This window comes from Scedosporium apiospermum (genome assembly GCF_000732125.1).
Source record: "Scedosporium apiospermum strain IHEM 14462 chromosome Unknown SEQ_SAPIO_0143, whole genome shotgun sequence".
NCBI classification, from domain to species: Eukaryota; Fungi; Ascomycota; class Sordariomycetes; order Microascales; family Microascaceae; genus Scedosporium; species Scedosporium apiospermum.
In genome coordinates, this window is record NW_015971844.1 from 191027 (window position 1) to 209882 (window position 18856).

Here is an 18856-nt window from a genome sequence, read left to right on the forward strand (position 1 = left end):
ATATTCCCTAGTCGTAACTCATCATTCTCTCTTCCTCCCCAATCATGCCTTGTCCAGCCTTACCGCTTCCCTGAGAATCTGCATAAACCTCCACACATCCTCAAATCGCGAGTACAGCGGCACAGGTGCCACACGGATGACATTGGGTTTCCGCTTATCGCACATGACGCCGTTTTCCTCAAGCGACGCGCTCACAGCGTCGTGAAGCTCCGAGTTAGCGAAGACAACGCTTAGCTGGGTGCCCCGCTGCGCCGGGTCTCGAGGTGTGATTATGCGGAAGGGTGGTTCGCTGTCCGAAGGAGAAGAAGCCTGCATCTCGTCCATCAGATATTCGGCATACGCTGTGAGAACCAGAGCCTTGCTCCGAAGATCGTGCATCGATGTCTTGCCAAACACGCTGAGCGCTCCAGACAGCGAGGCTAGGTCAATAATCGACGGGTTGGACAGCTGGTAGCCAGCTGCGCCGGGAGTTGGCACAAACTTGTTGTCCATGTTGAACCGCACTCTCTTGTCGCCACCATACCAGCCCATGAGGCGTGGGCGGTACGAAGGGCGCCCCGTACCATCAATACCAGCATCATCGGCCCACTCAACGCGGCCATGGCGCTCGTGGACAAATGCTCCAGCAATGCTGCCAGGTCCGGCGTTGATGTACTTGTACGTACACCAGCAGGCAAAGTCGACGTCCCAATCGTGCAGCCTAAGTTCCACGTTACCGGCGGCATGCGCGAGGTCCCATCCCACGACGATGCCCTTGGCCTTTGCGTAGGCTGTGATGCGCGGCATGTCAAAGTACTGACCGGAGTAGTACTGAATTCCGGGTAACAGGATCAACGCAGTCTCGTCACCGTGCTCATCGATAGTATCGAGGATCTTCTGGGTGGGAATGAGACAATTCTCATCCGGCTCAATCTTAACCATGCTCTTGGCCGGGTCAAGTCCGTGCCAAGCGATCTGGCTCTCGATGGCGTAGTGGTCGCTAGGGAAAGGCTTCCACTCGAGGATGACCTTATGGCGCTTCTCGGTGGGCTTGTAGAAGCTTGCCATCATCATGTGGAGGTTCGCGGTGAGAGTGTTCATGATGACAATCTCGTGGGGCGACGCTCCGACGAGGTCGGCAGACTTCACGGCGCAGTCCTCAGCCATATCCTGCCATGCGACTAGGGGCGAGTCTCCCATGTCCGTGAAGTGGCCGTTAACGCCAATGGATGCCCAGGTTTCGAGCTGGGCGTCGATATACCTGCGGACAGCCTTGGGTTGCGCGCCGAGGGAGTTCCCGACGAAATAAATGACCTTCTCCGAGTCATCTGCCGTGGGCGAGCCATTGGATTGATGGGTGCCGTTGGCGGTGCCGTTTGGTAAAGGCACTGTTCCTGTGTGTGTGTGTGGGAGGACGAGTCAGTCTTGCACTGTCATCATGACTTGTCCCAAGTCGCGCACCCTCGGACAGTAGGAGAGACGAGGGGACAAAACATACCAGGAATAGTGCCATCGAGTGCCTTCTTCTTGAACGACGTCTTGGTCGGAATGAGGAATTCATCCCGCAGATGGCGAAGCGAGTCTTGAGAGTCCAACTTCTGGGCAAAGGAGAGCGTGTTAGCGTCAGAGGGGAATTCTGGCGCCTTGCCGCTACGAAGGCGGTCGGTGAATGCTGACATCTCCATGGTGGAATCGGACGGGGCAGGTATGAGGCACTTATGGGATGGATTGTGACTCTGGTAGACTCTGATGACGAGTTTATGCAGGTCTTCCAGGATCGGGTCGATGAAATCACTTTATACACTCGTCGGTCTCTTCCTGCCAACGCAGGTTTCAGCGTCGAGGTCGCCGAATCTCCACAGTGGAGACAGTGCTATCAGCACTCTTCCGTCTTGCCGTCTTTCCGTCCTTCCGTTGCCAACCGAGTCAGACGACATCGACATGAGATGAGAGAGTCTTGGTTCAGCTCTAGCAGAAGAAACAGTGGAAATGAGGATGCTTCCATGATCCTAGATGTTCTTCATTATGCCTATATCTTCATCTCTTTCCCAATCCCTCTTGCGGTCTCGTTCTCGCGTTGTTTGTCAATCACAATCTCATATACCCAACCCTTTTCTCTACTCCATCATCTATCAAAGCTACACATTACAATGCCTCACTTCGTTGAGTCCATCGAGTCGGCTAAAAAGCCATCGATGAAGCCATCAATAGACCTAAACGCGTTTGGCGTCACTCGCAACGCCTTCCTTCCTGCGGAGAGCCCTTTGGAGCTCCTTTCAGACTCATACTATGAGCCTTGGGAACACATCGTGAAGCACCTACCTGAGCTGATCGATAATGGCAGCATACGAGATGTTGTGGCCCAGCTCCCAGTCCTAGAAACGAGTCGCCTCATATCGGAAGCCGAGTGGCAAAGAGCCTATGTCATGCTAGGCTTCATGGCACAGGCGTATATATGGGGAGGAGACAAACCAGCAGAGGTAGGCTCGCGTCTTCCAAGAACATTATGTGCCCATCCACTTATGCTAACAACGAACGCTACAGGTTCTGCCACCGCAAATAACGGTCCCGTTCCTCCTTGTCTCGGCCCACTTTGACCTTCCTCCTGTGCTCACCTACGCTGCTGCCAATCTCTGGAACTTTGCTGGTTCCGGCAACGACTTCATCCACCCGGAAGATCTAAAGGTACTTTGTTCTTTTACTGGAACCGAGTCGGAGTCGTGGTTCCTGCTCATCAGCGTGGCCATGGAAGGCAGAGGAGCAGGCATCATTGATACTATGATGGAGGCCATCGCCGCCATCCCCAGTCGAGACTATGAGACCATTATCTGGGCCCTAGAGGAGCTCCGAGAGTGCATCTTGGACGTTGGTATCTTGCTGGAGAGAATGTTTGAGCGATGCGAGCCGATGGTCTTCTACCACCAAATCCGCCCTTTCCTAGCGGGCAGCAAGAACATGGCTTCTTCAGGGTTGCCAAGAGGAGTGTTCTATGACGAAGGCGACGGAAAGGGGCAGTGGCGAGAGCTTTGCGGCGGAAGCAATGGGCAGAGCTCCCTCATCCAGTTCTTCGACCTCGTCTTGGGCGTGGACCACAAAGGTAATGCCACTTCGCCCTCGGCCGTCGTCGAGAAGAGCTACCACCAAGAGGTTCGGGAATACATGCCCGGGCCCCATCGGAAGTTCCTCCAGCATGTCACGAGCATGGGAAGCATCAGAGAATTAGCTCTCCTTCCGCCGGAGACTGATGAGCAACGGCGCCTGCAAGCGGCCTACGTAGCGGCAACGGAGGCACTTAGTGACTTCCGCAACAAGCACATCAAGATTGTAACGCGGTACATTGTTCTACCGTCGAAGCAACCGTGGAAGGGGGCTGCAAGACAGAACCTGGCCAGCTCATCATCGGCAACTAAAGTCCTAACAGGTACGGGAGGAACACTTCTGATGCCATTCTTGAAGCAGGCGAGAGATGAAACAGCGGACACAGGGCGACTAGAGTAATGATAGACTAGCAACTAATGACATAGAATGACCATTTTTATTTATTGTATTCAAGATATTAAAATCGTATCATGCCAATGAAATCAGTTTGGAGTACAATCGCTCTCACACTGTCCACCTTGCCGGGTTTTCCAAACTCTTTCCGCGCGGATCCAGCCGGCCCGGACTCTTCTCGACTTCGGTTAATTGTGGGTCCTTCCCCCGACGCAACCCGGATTTCTGATCTCCCCGAGCATGGTCCGAACGAACCGAGCTCGCCTGCAGCGATGACGCTAATACCCACACCGCCCTTGTGAAGTACTTGCGAGTTCCGTAATGAGAAACGGAACACCCTGTGCCTTTGGACGAACGGTCCCAAATGAGCGTGGTATATCTTCCGTCCAGGCCAAACCCGACGTGAAGTTGGGAAGGCGACGACTCTACACATCTTTGTGGATGCACACGTAGAAGGAAGCTCTGAGAACAAGCCTCCGATACTTGGTCCACTGGTGTAAAGTCTACACCTCCGGAGATGATGAGGGGGAGAACGTCGGTGTTGTGGATACACTACGAGTGGACTCCATCTTTCCTTCCCAAAGTGGTTAAGAAGCTAACAAGAACAACATCCGCACATCCGCAAATGCATATCCGCAATACACATCCCGCACAGATAAAAGGCCACGAAACGCGTCCTGTTCGCCAACATGGTGGCCTCGACGACAGACATTGATCTCTCGTGTACCTGGAGCTGATCCTAACTGCCCGTTCACACAGAGTCTTCAATGCATACCGAGAGATACCAGCGAACGGCGTGACGTCTCGGCAGGACGTCAGTGGGGTCGAAGCCAAGTTCGGCAACTCGTGCCTTGATAACCCCCAATTGCCGGAGCTCATCGGGTTTCTTTTTGTCTCTCATGCCGGCTCCCCATTTCATCGAGCGATATAGAGACGAGACAATCGTGACGGAAGCCGCGTCTGCTGTACGGGGCACATCGGTCGAGGTCACCATGCCCACACTACGCCCGCTTGACCACGCCCCGATCACATCCGAATCACCTGTCAACACGGATAGTAATTTAATGTATGAGGCGGAATACGTCTCCCTCCGGTCAGAACCCCAATCAGCTTGTTCCAGGTGTTGGGGAGCATCTGGCTCTTGTCTGAATCAAGGATTCAAGTAACATGTAACCCGTGGTGAGGTCATGGATGGTTAGGTGAGTTGTGTAGTGCGATATGAGGTCTCGACATCTGGCAACCCCGCAGAATAGGGGCTGTGGATGATATATCATGTAGATGTATCAGGGCCGCTATGCCTCGTGTGTGAACTAACGGCCATGGCGAGGACCGAGAAATACATGGAGTAACGTTGAGCCACACTAACATGATGACAGTGATCCGAGAAGCCGGAGCCAGACAGACGTGGGATTGGGATATGTAGGTATTCCTCCAGCGTCCGTAGATTCGTTCCTACCTCACAAGTCGGTTCTCGGGCACGTAGCTTCGGAAATCTAGCGGGGCATGGCACACTGTAGAATGAGCTTCTGGCGCGAGCCTGGGTGATCGCACCTCGATAGGTATGCATACATTGAAGCTGCCGCATCCCCCCAACCACGGTTCGCATTCCTTCGCTTCAACGATTACCGCCCTATTATGCTAGAAAATATGCCTCTGTGTTGTGCTATTATGCTCTTCGAAAAAGATGGTGTGCGGAGGACTGTTGAGAAGCACGACACATAGTTATGTACGGACCCTTTTGCTGCAGACCTCTTCCCTTTCTGCGACCAGCATTTGATCAGTCACCATAACGCCAGATCTGACGATAGACATTGCCGTGCTAATATCGTTGCGAAGGTCCCCCCCCATGGGCCTGCTCACCAATACATACAACAGGACTGACGGAATGGACAGTTCCTCCTCCAACTTACTGATATTCATGTAAGTGACATCTTTTTTGGCCCGAAGGAGAACATGACCGGTCCTGTAGATTTGGAATGGATGTGTTCTCTACCAGTGGAGACCTCGTCAAGTTTGAGAAGGTCCAGGAAGAGTTTATGGGTATCTTCGAGGATGAAGATCGAAGCTCTCTCGCTAACCTAAATTATGTATAAAACTTGAAAGTTAGACGACGTGTAGTTCTGGCGTGGTATCTGGTCTACAAACGCTATGGGGCGTCTTTTTACTCGGCATATATCTCTCAGGTTTACACCTCTTATCTCGTTTAAGGCGGAAGGCTTTTTTGTCCAGATCCGGTCTGAAGGCGCTCCTAGGGTAGTCGAGAGCAAGGCGGAAGCGTCCCATCAGTATGATGAGGACCTCAAAAACTTATTCCGCCTTGATGAGGCAGCCAAACCAAACCATACCGATACCGTAGCAGTACTATAAATTGTAGGGCGTGAGTCTTCTCGTAGCCCACCCTCCTCTTCGTCGGCAATGCCAAGAAGAGACAACTGAACACTAGGCACAGAACATTTCATGGAGGTTCAATGATTCCAGCACCAGCATCGAAAAGAAATTAGACTGCAGTGAAGGACGAAAGAAAAGAAAAAGATGGGAGATGATGGAAGAAAGAGAAAAAAAAAAAGGAGCAAAAAAAAGGTGTCCTATTCCGCGCGCGCTGCGTTTCGAACCCAGACAGGTACTTTCTGGGGACCCAGGAGTTCAAGCATTCCATTGATGAGTGACTCCCAAGACCGCCGCGCTTCCCTGCTGGTGTTGGAAATCCTGACTCCAGATTTGGTATTTAAGGCTTATTCTGGCCTTCAAGATGGAGTTGGGAAGATGGGAAGGCGCGATGCGCGTCAAGGCTCCTTCCTTGCTCGTTGCTCGCTGCTCCTTCCTCGCTTGTCGTTTTTCGATTGTCACCTGCAGAGAATCCGAAGCATTGTGAACCAACTTGAGGGTTTGGACTCGACGAGGCAATCCCTTTCGACTACTTCGTGGGATGGAGATCGGATGATGGGTAAATTGCAAATTGATCTGTGTGTTACGAACTGATAGTTGTCTGCGGTTATAGTCTTCTTATCTTCTTGATAATTCTCCAAGATCTGTACGACGACATGTCTATAATCCCCCCGAAGTTAGCTGTGACATCCTATACCAAGCCTTCCGCTTGGTGATGATATGAACGTTGTCCTATTTCCACGGTAGTGCCGAATCGAGAGCCCAGGCTTCAGAGTCCTGTTTGTCAGGTTGGCTGTCATTGAAATCCGTCATTGTACTTCGTACATCAAGTCAATGTCTATATACGCCACTTTCAACACAAATTACTGCCTCGTCTCTCAGTGTTGCATTGTCCATCATGCCCCCTTTCCATTTCGCGTTTACACCACATCATGCAAGTCAATCCCAATCAGTACAGTAGCTTGCTAGCTCAGTGCGGGGAATCTCAACTATACCCGTTCTGGCACCTGATATCCGATGCATCTTGATCCCTTACCCGAAAGCACCAGAATACCGCTGCAGTTCTTGCCGATCGCCTGTACCACTGCTTTCGACCAGTGAAGTGGCTCGTGTTCGTGCTCTATAGAGGTGGGTTCACCGACAGCGCTTCTCTGCCAGAGCCATTGAGAAGCTCATCCTTGGCCCGTAACCGTAAGAAGACGAGATTTCGGGCAAAAGGGGCAAAAGAGCCATGTTGTTCTTTTACCTCCACACTTGGGAAAGCAACGAAAATGAAGATGAAACCAACCTCGCCTAGCATAGGGGGGACAGTGGCTCTCCTTGGGATACTCAGAACGAAGCACGATTTATATCGTTCTCGATCTTGATCTGTTCCCCAGGACGCAACCCATCGGCAATCTGGAAAGTAAAGTTGATCAGTTTCTTCAACTGCTACTTTTAAGTGACCTCTCGTCCATACCGACACTTCTCCATTGCCATTATTCATTACTCACTCGTAAAGCTTCGCTCGCAGGATCTATAAGATCCTCAACCCAGACCATCCTCACCCTGATCGCCCTGTGGGATTGGATCCATGAAGTCCACAGTAAACCCATCCCAAAAAAGCCGGAGCAACAAGTCATCATCGGCCGGAGCCATTCCCGGGCCCTGATTTCCTTGCACTCCCAAGAAGTCGGATAGATACGCTAACGGATCATCTCCACGCTGATGTCCGACGTCCTCTTCCTCCCCGGGCTCATCGTCGCACGCTGTAAACTCGGGCGTCGGCAATTGTGTCCCTCCGGCATTGGTCGCTGTCCCACTTCGACCGCCGCCGCCGCCGCCGCCACCGCTCTCCTCCCCCGACAAGCCTTCAAATGACAAGACGGGCTCCACAAAAAGAGACCGTGACTTGCGCCGCTCGCGCTTCGTGTGATCTCGGTACGAGGTAATGGCATCTGAGAACGCGCCGAGGATCTGCTGGTACTGCGCTGCCTGTGGACTGAGGCGGCCGAGATCGCGTAGGAGGTGGCGCGAGGTGTGGAATGCGTCGATGGTCTCGATGGTGGCGCCGGAATCGACGAGGAGTGGAAAGCCGAGAACGAGACCAGCAGCAAAAATCCAGGCCCTGTCAGAGAAGATTGTTAGCCTCATGATTGAAAGACTGTGACAGCAGAAGCAAGACAAATAAGAGACTACCATACTTCAAGATGCACATATTTCCCCACAATATTCGGGCCTCCATGGCATCACGGCACATCTGTATCATATAGGTGGCGGCCTCAATGCACGCCTGCGAGAGCTCTGTGGCCTTCGAGCTCTCTCCTTGATCAGATTGGAATCCCATTGTCCCCGGCCGGGGCGGCAGCTGCTCACCCCGCAAGTACGGTATGACGTGTTGAACCAGGGACGGGCGCGTTACGAGAATAACACTAAAGTAGTACATCCCAGCTAGATGAACGTTCCCAATCATTACTTGTCGATGATTAGGATCGGAGTCAACGGAGGCATCTTTGCTGCGTGAATTCCGCGGCCGCTGCCGGAGCTCAGCTGGGAGGGCCTGGCTCCATGCTCGGAGAGTCCGAAAGAAGGTCTCAGCAGTACGGTCATCCAATCGGCCGTCATCGGCGAGAGTGCAGAAGCGGACGATGTCGTCCAAGATCAAAGATAGCTCGTAGGCCGCAGACACGGCTAGGGAGGAATAGCTGTTACTTCCATTTGACGATAACGGTCCGCCAGGTGGCAGTTGTAGCCCATCGGAGCGGAGGGTTAAAGAGCTACTCTGGCGGCCGAGAATGGAGCTGCAGATAATATCGAAGACCCGGAGACTCTTAGCTACTCGCAGTCTTTTCCGGTTTCCCAACCTAGTTAGTATTGTTTAGGTAGTGCAAGAACAATACTAAGATGGAGAGAAAGAAATCAAGGGAGATCCGCCAGATAGAACGGCAAGGGCAAGGGGATGGGGGGGAGAGAAGCCGTGAATCAATGCCACAGTAGACTGACTTACCTTGTCTCCCGCTCAACTAGCGGCAAGTGTCTGACATTTGCCGCCGCATGCAGTCCGAGAATATCTGCCGACTTAGATGCCACGCCAATATACATAAAGGCCGAATTTCGTCGACACGCTCCGAGCATGTAAAAGGCCATAAGCAAGAAAATGCGGACTAAGTGGACGGTCGGATCCTCGAGCATCCCCTCAAAGACAATTTTGCGCGCCACAGAGAAGTACCTCCCGGCCCTGACACGCGTGGAATCGGTAATCCCGTCGGCGCCCGATCCAAGCTCGCCGCGGCATTGAGCACCGATGGCGATCATGAGATATAGCGATGCGAGGTCCGTTCTCTCGATCCCCCGAGGAGGGATTCTGCGCCCTGGAGTTTGGGATCCGTGTGCTCGGGGTCGTTCTACGATTCGAGCGATTTCTTCTGGCGTGAAGAGATCCAGGAACCCACTAGACTGGTGAAGGGATGAGTTTTTGTCATGAAGCGAGAGGGAAAAGAAGGCATAGAGGAATTGGGCCAGAGAGGGAAAAAAAACTTCGAGTGAAATTCGAAATATAAAATTATATTGGGGAGTCAGGGGTGAATTTAAAAGACTCAATACTGAAGACAAGAACAAGGGGCAGCTAAAGCAGGATGTCTAAGCGGCAAGGAAGGCTCGTTGATGCTTGGAAGGAGGATTCGAAGAAAACAAGCGCCTCTTATATTATGTATATTATTCCAAGATATGCAGTATATTTGTAAAAATAAAAGAGAATCAAATAAAATCAAATATAAAAACAGAGAGAGATTTATTGTCCAGATATTCTGATGGACTTTGTTTTCAAGGGAAAAAAGTAAACTCACCACATCTAGGAAGCATTGTATTAACGCCCCTCTCTCTTCGTCGGGTATATCATCATCAAAGCTGGCTGTATCAACGTCATCGGGCGTGGCAACCTCGAATAGTCTGCGGCTAACTGGGTCGTCGGTAAAGCCCGATGGGCCAACACAATCCTTCAACGTCGTCTGTAGGAACCGCAGGAACGAGATGGCAGCCGGAGTGCCGATGATTACTGGTTCCGCAAACGTACAGTGCCTATGTTCAGCATGTGGTATGGGCTTTCTTTTGGGGACCGCGTCGGAAAGAAGGACAAACTTCCCAAGTCCATTTTTCATTACACGCGAAAAGGGAGAGAAAATGAGAATTGAATAAACATACCTTTCTCACCGGTGGAACATGAGAGCATGACGGGCTTCTGGGCTGGTGTTGAGGGAGCCTGGGAGCGGGGGTTGGAGTGCATGACCGGGTGTTGGCCGGGACCGTCCGCAACCGCCGTGGTCATGCTCTCCGAGTGACGCAGGTCGGTCTGGAGTGACGGCTGCGGTTGTCCGGGTGTCTCATCTAGCGCCATTAGCACATCAATTGACGGGCAATTGCCGCCGCTGCTAGTGGTGAGTATCGGTGAGAGGTTCACCTCCACCGACATGGCCTCCCTTTCGGGTACGCTCTGGGGAGACAGCAGACGTCGCCGCCGCGGTGCAGTGTAGGCGCAGGTTCGGGCAAGGCCTTTCCTCGAACAAAGAATGCAGGGAAGAGCCCCATCGCAGCGCTTCTTGGAGATTTTGCAGGCATCGCAGGCCCGGACTGACCGAACTCGGTCCTGCGGCTTCACCTTGGGACGGGGCATATCGGGAGAAGTCTGGGGAGCCTGGGTGTATGGGAGACGACCCAGAGAGAAGGGGAACGCTTGTGGGGCTTAGGGGGTGAGTGGTGCAAAGTGGGTAGGTAGCCTGAGCGGAGGAGGCTGTATTCGCCAATCGATAGCTAGGCGAATGTAAGCTGCAAGAGTCTAAGGGAACAGTGAAGCCTTGCGGGACGAGAGCTGGACCGCTGGCGGAAATGGGATAGAGTGAGAGTTGAGGCAGGGGAATATCCGCGTAGAGCCATCTTGAAGGGGGGCGTGGGGGGAAGGGCGGATTCCGTCCCTTGGGGTGTCTTATAGACGGCGAAGGGGCCCGTCATCGGGTAACGGGCGATAAGGAAGTGGGGTCGGCATTCGGAATCCGGGTCCGAAGAGGGTTAGTCATAATCTGGGGTAACATGGATAACCCCTGCTGATGGAGTGGGTCCCAGTTGATCCGGGTCCTCCGCGACGAAGTACAATGGTACTTCGTGATAACAAGCGGCGGATGAGCGGATAAGGGAGAAGGAGCGTCGGATAAGAGACAAGATATCGACGAGATACACCTCAATTGATCCGACAAACATCATGAGAATGCGCGGATAGCGGAGGTTGAAGCGGGAAATGAGGCTTGAAGGTAACGGAGAGTTTTTTTTTTCTTTCCGGTGCTCTTTTGGGCAGCAGGAAGGAGGAGCCTGGGATGGGTTTATAGTCGCGATTTTGGAAGGCGCTTGTAAGTGGATGTTGTCAAGATATCTTCTTCTGCATAAACAAGGCTGCCACCAAGAACTTGAATCGCAAGGTTGAACCCAAGTACTATATTGGACAGTTGATATTTCTACTGGTCTCTCACATCTCTCACATCTCCCATATCTTTCATATCTCTCATATCTCTTACATCTCATACATCTCGAGAAGGAAGCCTTCTAAACATCCCCCCACTACTAGACTGCCCGGTTCACTGCATTGCCCACGGACCCCCAATCCTGCAAGGCTTTACTTCTGGTTCTCCCCGGAACCAAAACCTTTCGTCTCGTACTCCTTTGATAATGGGTTCCAACGCCGAATCCGCGTGGAGGCGTCTTAGCGTCGGCGTTGTGGGTGGCGGTATCGGTGGTATGTCCGTGGCCATCTCACTCCGGCGCGCCGGACACGACGTAACTATCTACGAGCGCAATGACTTCGCCGGAGAGGTCGGTGCTTCGGTGTCGTGTGCCGCCAACGGCACTCGGTGGCTACACGAATGGGGAGTCGACATCGAGAAGGGTGACCCGGTCATCCTCCGATCACTCATCAACCGTGACTGGAAGACCGGCGAACCTGTGAGTGTGTATGAGCTTGGCGACTATGAGGAGCGTTGGGGCTATGTATACAACATGTTCCACCGCCAATACATGCACCGCATGCTCAAGGACTGTGCCCTTCAGGAGGAAGGCGCTGGCACTCCGGTGAAGCTGCTCGTCAACCATGCGGTGAGTACTTTGACCTGTCTCTCTTATCTCTCTTCAATCTTCTATCTTCTATCTTCTCCCCTCTCCCCCCCTTCTCTACTGTCCCGCATAATCCCCCCCCTCCTTTTTGATTCTCTTCTATCTAGACAAGTATTGTCGGCAGAGAAGTTATCACCTCCTACTGTTTCCCTCTTTCAAGGCCTATTAATCTCTAATACTTCTTCTCTTCACCTCTTTCCGCCTTCAGTGCAAAGACATCAACCTTGACACTGGTGTCATCACATTCGACAACGGCGTAACTGCCCAACACGACCTCATCGTCGGCTCTGACGGCATCGGCTCCGCCGTCCGCGGCATCATCGGTCTGCGACCGGAGAAGCGGCCCGCTGACTCCAGCTGCCTGCACGCCAACGTGAACACCGAGGACGCCGTGAAGCTCGGCCTCGTCGACTACTCCAAGCACAGCGCCCTCGAGTATTGGGGCGGTCAGGAAGGCAAGTGGGACAAGATCGTGCTGTCTCCTTGCAACGGTGGCAAGCTGTTGTCGTACTATTGCTTCTTCCCGCGCGAAAAGGGAGACTATGTCAATCACTCATGGGGCGGCGAAGACAGGCCCGTGGAGGAGTTGTTGGCGCCGTACCCGGAGTTGGACGCGCAGGTGAAGGCGCATCTGGCTATCGGTATCGAGATCCGCCCGTGGCGTTTGTGGGTGCAGTACGTATTTTCTTCTCCCGATTCTCTGGAAATTCGGCATGCTAAACCTTCTTCCTCTTCTCTTACTGTAGCCAACCCTACCCCTACATTGTCAAGGGCCGTGTTTGTCTATTGGGAGATGCTGGCCATCCCGTAAGTCTCACCAAGCTTCGCCCTCCAGAGGAAGCATAAATTTACTGAACATGACGTTAGATGATGCCCCATCAAAGCCAAGGCGCTTGCATGGCCATCGAAGATGCTGCAGCTTTGGGAATCCTCTTCAGCCCAGCTTACTTCGGCGGTGACGTCGCCGATACCCTCCAAGTCTACCAGGAGGTTCGCCTGCCTCGCGCCACCAAGGTTCAGGGTGCGTCCGCGAAGGCCGCTTATAACATCAATGAGCGCATCGGTAAGCAAATCAACAAATCCCCTACTATGGCCCACAGGACTCGGTGCTGACCTGGAGAAAAATAGGCTTCTCGAGCAACACCAACATCCCGAACTACAAGGTCGAGGACGAGAAGATCAAGCTGACCATCGAGGAAATGAACGGGTAAGACCTTCCTTCCATTATTCCGGCCACTGCAGCTCTACTGCCCTCTTTAGCATCACACTTGGTAGTCATTATACTAATTCCTGATAGATATGACATGTACAAGGATATCGAGGAAAAGCTGGCCGAGAAGAAGAATGTGCCGTTTACTGACAAGTTCATCTGTGGCTTGCCGATCGGACTGAAGCTTTCGAATGGGACCACGGTCAGCGCGTGAAGAAAGGATGGCGCTTGTTTTCTTCGTCTTTTTTTTTTTCTATCTTTTTCTTCGTATTCTTTTTGGTCCCTGACACGGGGGAGAATGACTCATATATCCGAATAGAAAAATAAACAAAATCATATATTATGCTAAGATTCTCCGAGAGACCAAACTAGCAAACTACATCCAGTAGGGTAGATTCTCGAGTTCCCGAGAGACGAAGACGGAAGAAAGGAAGAAAGAGAGGAAAGAGAGAAAACAGCATTTCGAGAAAGCCCATATCGAGAAAATAACATTTAGAAAAATAACATATCAAGAAGAAGCAAAATCATGTACACACATATATATAAAAGGTATGAATTAAAAAGATATAAGAAACTAGATAAAAAGAAAAGAACGTAAACAGAAAAGGGGAAAGAATCCCTAGCATCCCCCAGATCTCTTCGATGCGAAGTGATGTCTGCGGCTGGGATGTGTAACATTCGTGCCATTCGATCTTCCCCAATTTTCCTTCCAGATAACTAGTCAGTCTATTCCTATCCAAAAGGAGCATCGGGAAAAACCATTGAAGTTTTATCTCTTAAGACGATTCATCCAATAGAAGTACGATGTTGTGTGAAGATGCGATTGTGCTGACGATGACGATCTCTAAATTTAGGAAGGCGCTAGTGGGCCCAGATAAGCATTCCCGAATTTCGAGCGTCACCCTTCGTAGATTAATCATGAATTACAGGTTCCAAAGGTCAGCGGCGCCCTAGTCCAGTCAGGAACCGTGCAGCATACGGAATATGGAAGATAATGTCCCGTATCTACTACGGGCATTAAAGTCTCCTTCCACCATCCGCTCTGGCGGATCGAGGGTGTCGGGCCGCACCCCGGCTCGGATGCCAAGAGATGGAAGCTGGTATTGCTTCCGCCGCCCTTGATTTGCACAGCGGGGAGAGCGGGAGAAGCTTCGCCAATGTCCCACGCAACTACCGAACTCCTCCAATGTCGTCACTTTCGCCAACCGACTCGTTGATCCGTGGAGTGTAGAGGTCGGTGCTTATGCATCCATGTATTCGCGGGGGGAGAGGGGTTAGCAAATGTTGGTGCTCTATAAAACGTCTGTCCGTGAAAGCTACTATGGTACATGATATCTTCAAACCTGCAACCGGTGTAGCAGATAAAGCCATTGGACATCTATTCTGTATTCTCTATCTCTATCTCTGTTAATCGTCTTATCTTCATTATTCCCAAAAAGGAAAATACGTTTCCCTCCAGGTACCTCATACATATCTCATAGACCTTCAGAATGCTTGGAAAGGTGATCCTCGAGGAAGCCTTCGCGCTCCCCAGGCTAGAGGAGAAGACACGCTGGTGGGCTGGCCTCTTCAGTACCGAACCCGAGACCCACGTGAAGGAAATCCAGGACCTCACAGACATACGGCTCAAGCATGCAGACAAACACGGTGTTGGATACACCATCCTGTCATACACGGCGCCTGGCGTGCAGGACATTTTCGACCCAAAGGAGGCGCAAGCCTTGGCCGTCGAGATCAACGACTATGTGGCGGAGCAGATCAAGGGGTTTCCCGACCGGTTGGGTGCATTTGCGTGAGTAGACTAGTTCCACCAAAACATTTTTAATCGTCCACTAAATTTGATCCCAACAGAACACTCTCTATGCACGACCCGGCTGAGGCTGCGGCGGAACTACGCCGTACCGTGACCCAGTACGGTTTCAAGGGCGCCCTTGTCAACGACACACAGCGCGCTGGCGCGGACGGCGAAACGCTCATCTTCTACGACTCTCCCGAGTGGGACGTCTTCTGGCAGACGTGTGTCGAGCTCGACGTCCCCTTCTACCTCCACCCCCGTAACCCCACGGGCATTGTGTTCGAGAAGCTCTGGAAGGACCGCCAATGGCTCATCGGCCCTCCCCTATCCTTCGCCCAGGGCGTGAGCCTGCACGTGCTAGGCATGGTAACCAACGGCGTGTTCGACCGCAACCCCAAGCTCCAAGTCATCCTGGGCCACCTCGGCGAGCACATCCCCTTCGACCTGTGGCGCATCAACCACTGGTTCGAGGACCGCAAGAAGCTGTTGGGTCTTGATTGCAAGAAGACGATCCGGGAGTACTTTAACGAGAACATCTGGATCACAACGTCGGGCCACTTCTCGTCGACGACGCTGAACTTTTGCATCAACGAAGTGAGCTCCGATCGGATCCTCTTCTCGGTGGATTATCCGTTTGAGCACTTCAACGACGCGTGCGACTGGTTCGACAACGCCGAGATGAGCACGAGGGACCGGGCTAAGATTGGCAGGGAGAATGCGAAGGCGCTGTTTAAGCTTGGACAGTACAAGGATAGCGAGGCTAAGGTGATTTAGAACTACGAAGTAATAATCAATAGATGGCTCTGCTTGACTGCGGCCTATACGGAATGCCCTACATAGACTCATCAATGCGATGGACTAAAATCCACTGCGTCTTTGCGTGGATATTCTGTGCGAAAAATTTCATGTTAGACATATCCAGTGGCCGCACTTAATTTGAGATGGGCGTATCACCTCTACCCCGATATTATGAAGTAACGAGGGAAGAAGCTCTCTTAGATTTTATATGAATATCGGATTTCGGTTTCTCTTCTCTTGAAAAATTGCATTATGAAAAAGGTAAGTAAAAAAGGGGCCAAAAAGGCCAAAAGGAAAAGTCCTTGGACGCACCCGGAATCGAACCGGGGACCGCCTCTATGCTAAAGAGGAATTATACCACTAAACCATGCGCCCGATTTCTTCTAATATGTTTTCGCTTCGGCCATCCACGGATCTTCAAGGAGTTCGGATGCTCGCTTTCTCTCCTCCGGAAACCATTTTAACATTGATTTTATGAAATTGAGAAACTCTGCTTTCGCTTCACCATCGAGGGCCGAGACTGAATCCCCAAGTGAAAGTCGCGGGATCGCTATACCTCCAGCCCCCTTCCAGCATCCTGAAAATCTCGAGTTAGTTGCTTAACGTGATGAGGTTGAAGTCTCTTTGCGAACCTTGGTCGTCAAAAACTTTCCTCGTCATCTCGCTTCTTTGGATGTACTCGAGAGGAGGTAACCCAAGATATGCAACCATTTCAGCAACGTAGGCTGTTTCTGAGGATTCCATATTCTCATCCATCGCTCTGAACAAAGGTCGATTCTCAAACAGATCCCAGATCTATCACATCAATAATTTCAGTAACAAGCGAGTGTTTGGTCGTGGATATATATATACTCACCAGAACGGCAGCGTTCCAAATATCAGCGGCGAAATTCCACTCCATGCCGAACAACACCTCCGGGGCACGGTATAGTTCGGGCTGAATGAAACCTCTGTGCGAGCTTCCAATTCGAGCTTCTCCAAAGTCACAGAGGACTGGTTGACCCCACAGAGAACCCTTGGGAAGCCTAAACTCACGCGAGCCATAAATGATGCGGGTATCGTCGATGGCTTTTGTCGGCGACGGTTCGTCCGCTTCGGCTTTTTCAAAATCATGAAGTATAGATTCATCCTCGAGGGTTAACATGATATTCGAAGGACTAATGTCTAATTTATTTATTAGCTAAGAACGTTATTACAGACCTCTAAGCCCTTGCCAGTATGTACCGTATTGGCCTCATCGTGTAGAAAGGAAAGCGCGTTAAGTAGGTTGGACAACGTCCACTTCAAAAGGGTTTCATTCAGTCGGTGTGATGGATTCTTGTACTGGAGCTCTTGGATAGTCATGTGCATCGGGGGATGAACCAAGCACAGGTGCTGTCCGACAGGGCCGGCGATTTCAAATGTTCCGTATAGATCGCGAATGAAGGATTGGCCATGGTGCTGCGAGTTGAGTGAACTGGCGTGCTCATAGAACTGCAGCTCCCGGCGAGTACGGTCAGATTGGCCACTATCTCGAGTGCAGACCTTTACGGCGACAAACCCGGCGTCTCTATGATTGCGTTAGCCTCTGAGCAAGAACAACTTGATGTAACACGAAGAGTACCTGATATTTCGACAGAGCCAGGTTGTTGAATATGAGCCGTACCCAAGCTTTCCCAGGACTTTGTATTCGGAGTCGAGAATTTCTCCAATTCGAACCGGATAGAATTGATCCGGGTCGTACCAGGGGAGTCGCTCCTCTTCGAAGGGTTGGCAAGGGTCCGTTTTGGCGGCGGCAAGGCTCGTTAGTTGCCTTACGCTCCTTGCAAATTGAAATCTCTCTCGGAGACAGGGTCGAGCAAACCTAAACATTATCTGATCTGCCCTTAAGAGCAATCCTCTTTCTCAGTAGGTGCTCTCTCTCCGCTCTAGATATTAATAGTAGCATATTCCCATATCTAAACCTAGTATGATGGGTTGGTCGTGCCCGTCGCGTCGTGGACCTGGCGAATGTCGGCGGTTGCGAAACAGAACAGAAAGCCATGGAACGGGAATACATTGTTCCTGGTTTGAGGTGGCAGTTTTCTTCTCCTGTTGTCCCTCTTCTTTACTTGCTGGTTCACAAGTGAAGTGAATCAGTTCAGTCAGTCTTCTAGTATTCAGCCTCTCGTTTTCAGTCGTTAGTCGTTTTATTTTATTTTATTAATTTTTTTTTCCTTTTTATAATAAATAGGAATTAGGATTTGACACCTTTGCCCATTCTCTTCTGTGGATGTTCTATTAATATCCCGCGCAATACTTCGTACAACCGAGGGGAATCAGAAAACACATACGAAGTATTACGAAGTACAATCAGGGGATATCCATGGTCTAACCAGCTGCCATCACCATCAACTTAGTCAAAGCCGCCCGCCTTCATGTCGCGAATTGGCATCACTGTGTTCGCATTCCGCTTCCCCACAGGTTGACGGTGGCTTGGCTCTATATCGTCGGTCATCCGGAAGACCCTGTTTGGGCTGCTCGCATATTGTTCGAGGAGCCTCCAAGAGTGGAAGAAACCTACGCTGCTGGCGCCACTTATACCGCTCTTGGCAGTGCAGCTTCTGACAACCTACATCTCGCAGCATCGTCGCTCTCGTTTGTTTTCCCCGCCTACATGTGAACACCTCCATTGCGCCGATTACTGCTCCGAGTCCCCATCTTTAAGCGGGTCTGCAAGCTCAATGGCAAGATGGCTCTCTCCAACAATATCAAGGATGAGAGATAGGGCCTCTAGAGCATGTTGACCAACGCCGCCAAACCGCAGGACAACGAATCGGAGAAGGTCGGCCGCGTGGATGGAACCAGCCAACACTAGCTGGATGCCTCCGACCGTTTCAGGAGTCGGAGGCGGCAAGATCATCCCAGACTGCCCCCACCCGATAGAGGAGTATCCAGGGAGGTTGGGGAGAGGACCTTCTGGAGGGTGGACTTCGAGGCGGCGTATCTGTGGGATGTGAGATAGAAGGTCAGGGCGGGCTTGGCGGAGCATGGAAATTCATAAGCTAAGTCGAAATTGGATGCCAAAACGAGCAAAGACGAGGGAA

General features: G+C 51.6%; 6 protein-coding genes across 6 annotated transcripts; 3 read left to right on the forward strand and 3 right to left on the reverse strand.

Moving 5' to 3' along the window:
* Positions 1–42: 42 nt before the first annotated feature.
* SAPIO_CDS9354 (Kynureninase 2) lies at positions 43–1664 on the reverse strand (the record flags this gene model as incomplete). Its single annotated transcript, XM_016790777.1, has 2 exons — positions 43–1373; positions 1478–1664. The coding sequence occupies 2 exons, from the start codon at positions 1662–1664 to the stop codon at positions 43–45; spliced, it is 1518 nt and encodes a 505-aa protein (XP_016639287.1).
* Positions 1665–2129: 465 nt separating this feature from the next.
* On the forward strand, positions 2130–3477 carry SAPIO_CDS9355 (Indoleamine 2,3-dioxygenase pyrrole 2,3-dioxygenase; the record flags this gene model as incomplete). Its single annotated transcript, XM_016790778.1, has 2 exons — positions 2130–2459; positions 2524–3477. The coding sequence occupies 2 exons, from the start codon at positions 2130–2132 to the stop codon at positions 3475–3477; spliced, it is 1284 nt and encodes a 427-aa protein (XP_016639288.1).
* Positions 3478–7383: 3906 nt separating this feature from the next.
* Positions 7384–10504, reverse strand: SAPIO_CDS9356 (uncharacterized protein; the record flags this gene model as incomplete). The annotated part of the gene is made up of 5 exons (XM_016790779.1): positions 7384–7963; positions 8040–8636; positions 8843–9291; positions 9681–9889; positions 10036–10504. The coding sequence occupies 5 exons, from the start codon at positions 10502–10504 to the stop codon at positions 7384–7386; spliced, it is 2304 nt and encodes a 767-aa protein (XP_016639289.1).
* Positions 10505–11547: 1043 nt separating this feature from the next.
* On the forward strand, positions 11548–13412 carry SAPIO_CDS9357 (Glutamate synthase (NADPH); the record flags this gene model as incomplete). The annotated part of the gene is made up of 6 exons (XM_016790780.1): positions 11548–11970; positions 12197–12663; positions 12735–12795; positions 12856–13051; positions 13117–13195; positions 13286–13412. 6 exons carry the CDS (start codon positions 11548–11550, stop codon positions 13410–13412), a joined length of 1353 nt encoding a protein of 450 aa, XP_016639290.1.
* A 1276-nt stretch (positions 13413–14688) lies between these two features.
* On the forward strand, positions 14689–15767 carry SAPIO_CDS9358 (2,3-dihydroxybenzoate decarboxylase; the record flags this gene model as incomplete). Its single annotated transcript, XM_016790781.1, has 2 exons — positions 14689–14990; positions 15050–15767. The coding sequence occupies 2 exons, from the start codon at positions 14689–14691 to the stop codon at positions 15765–15767; spliced, it is 1020 nt and encodes a 339-aa protein (XP_016639291.1).
* Positions 15768–16382: 615 nt separating this feature from the next.
* Positions 16383–16935, reverse strand: SAPIO_CDS9359 (uncharacterized protein; the record flags this gene model as incomplete). The annotated part of the gene is made up of 2 exons (XM_016790782.1): positions 16383–16586; positions 16648–16935. The coding sequence occupies 2 exons, from the start codon at positions 16933–16935 to the stop codon at positions 16383–16385; spliced, it is 492 nt and encodes a 163-aa protein (XP_016639292.1).
* Between the last annotated feature and the right edge of the window lie 1921 nt (positions 16936–18856).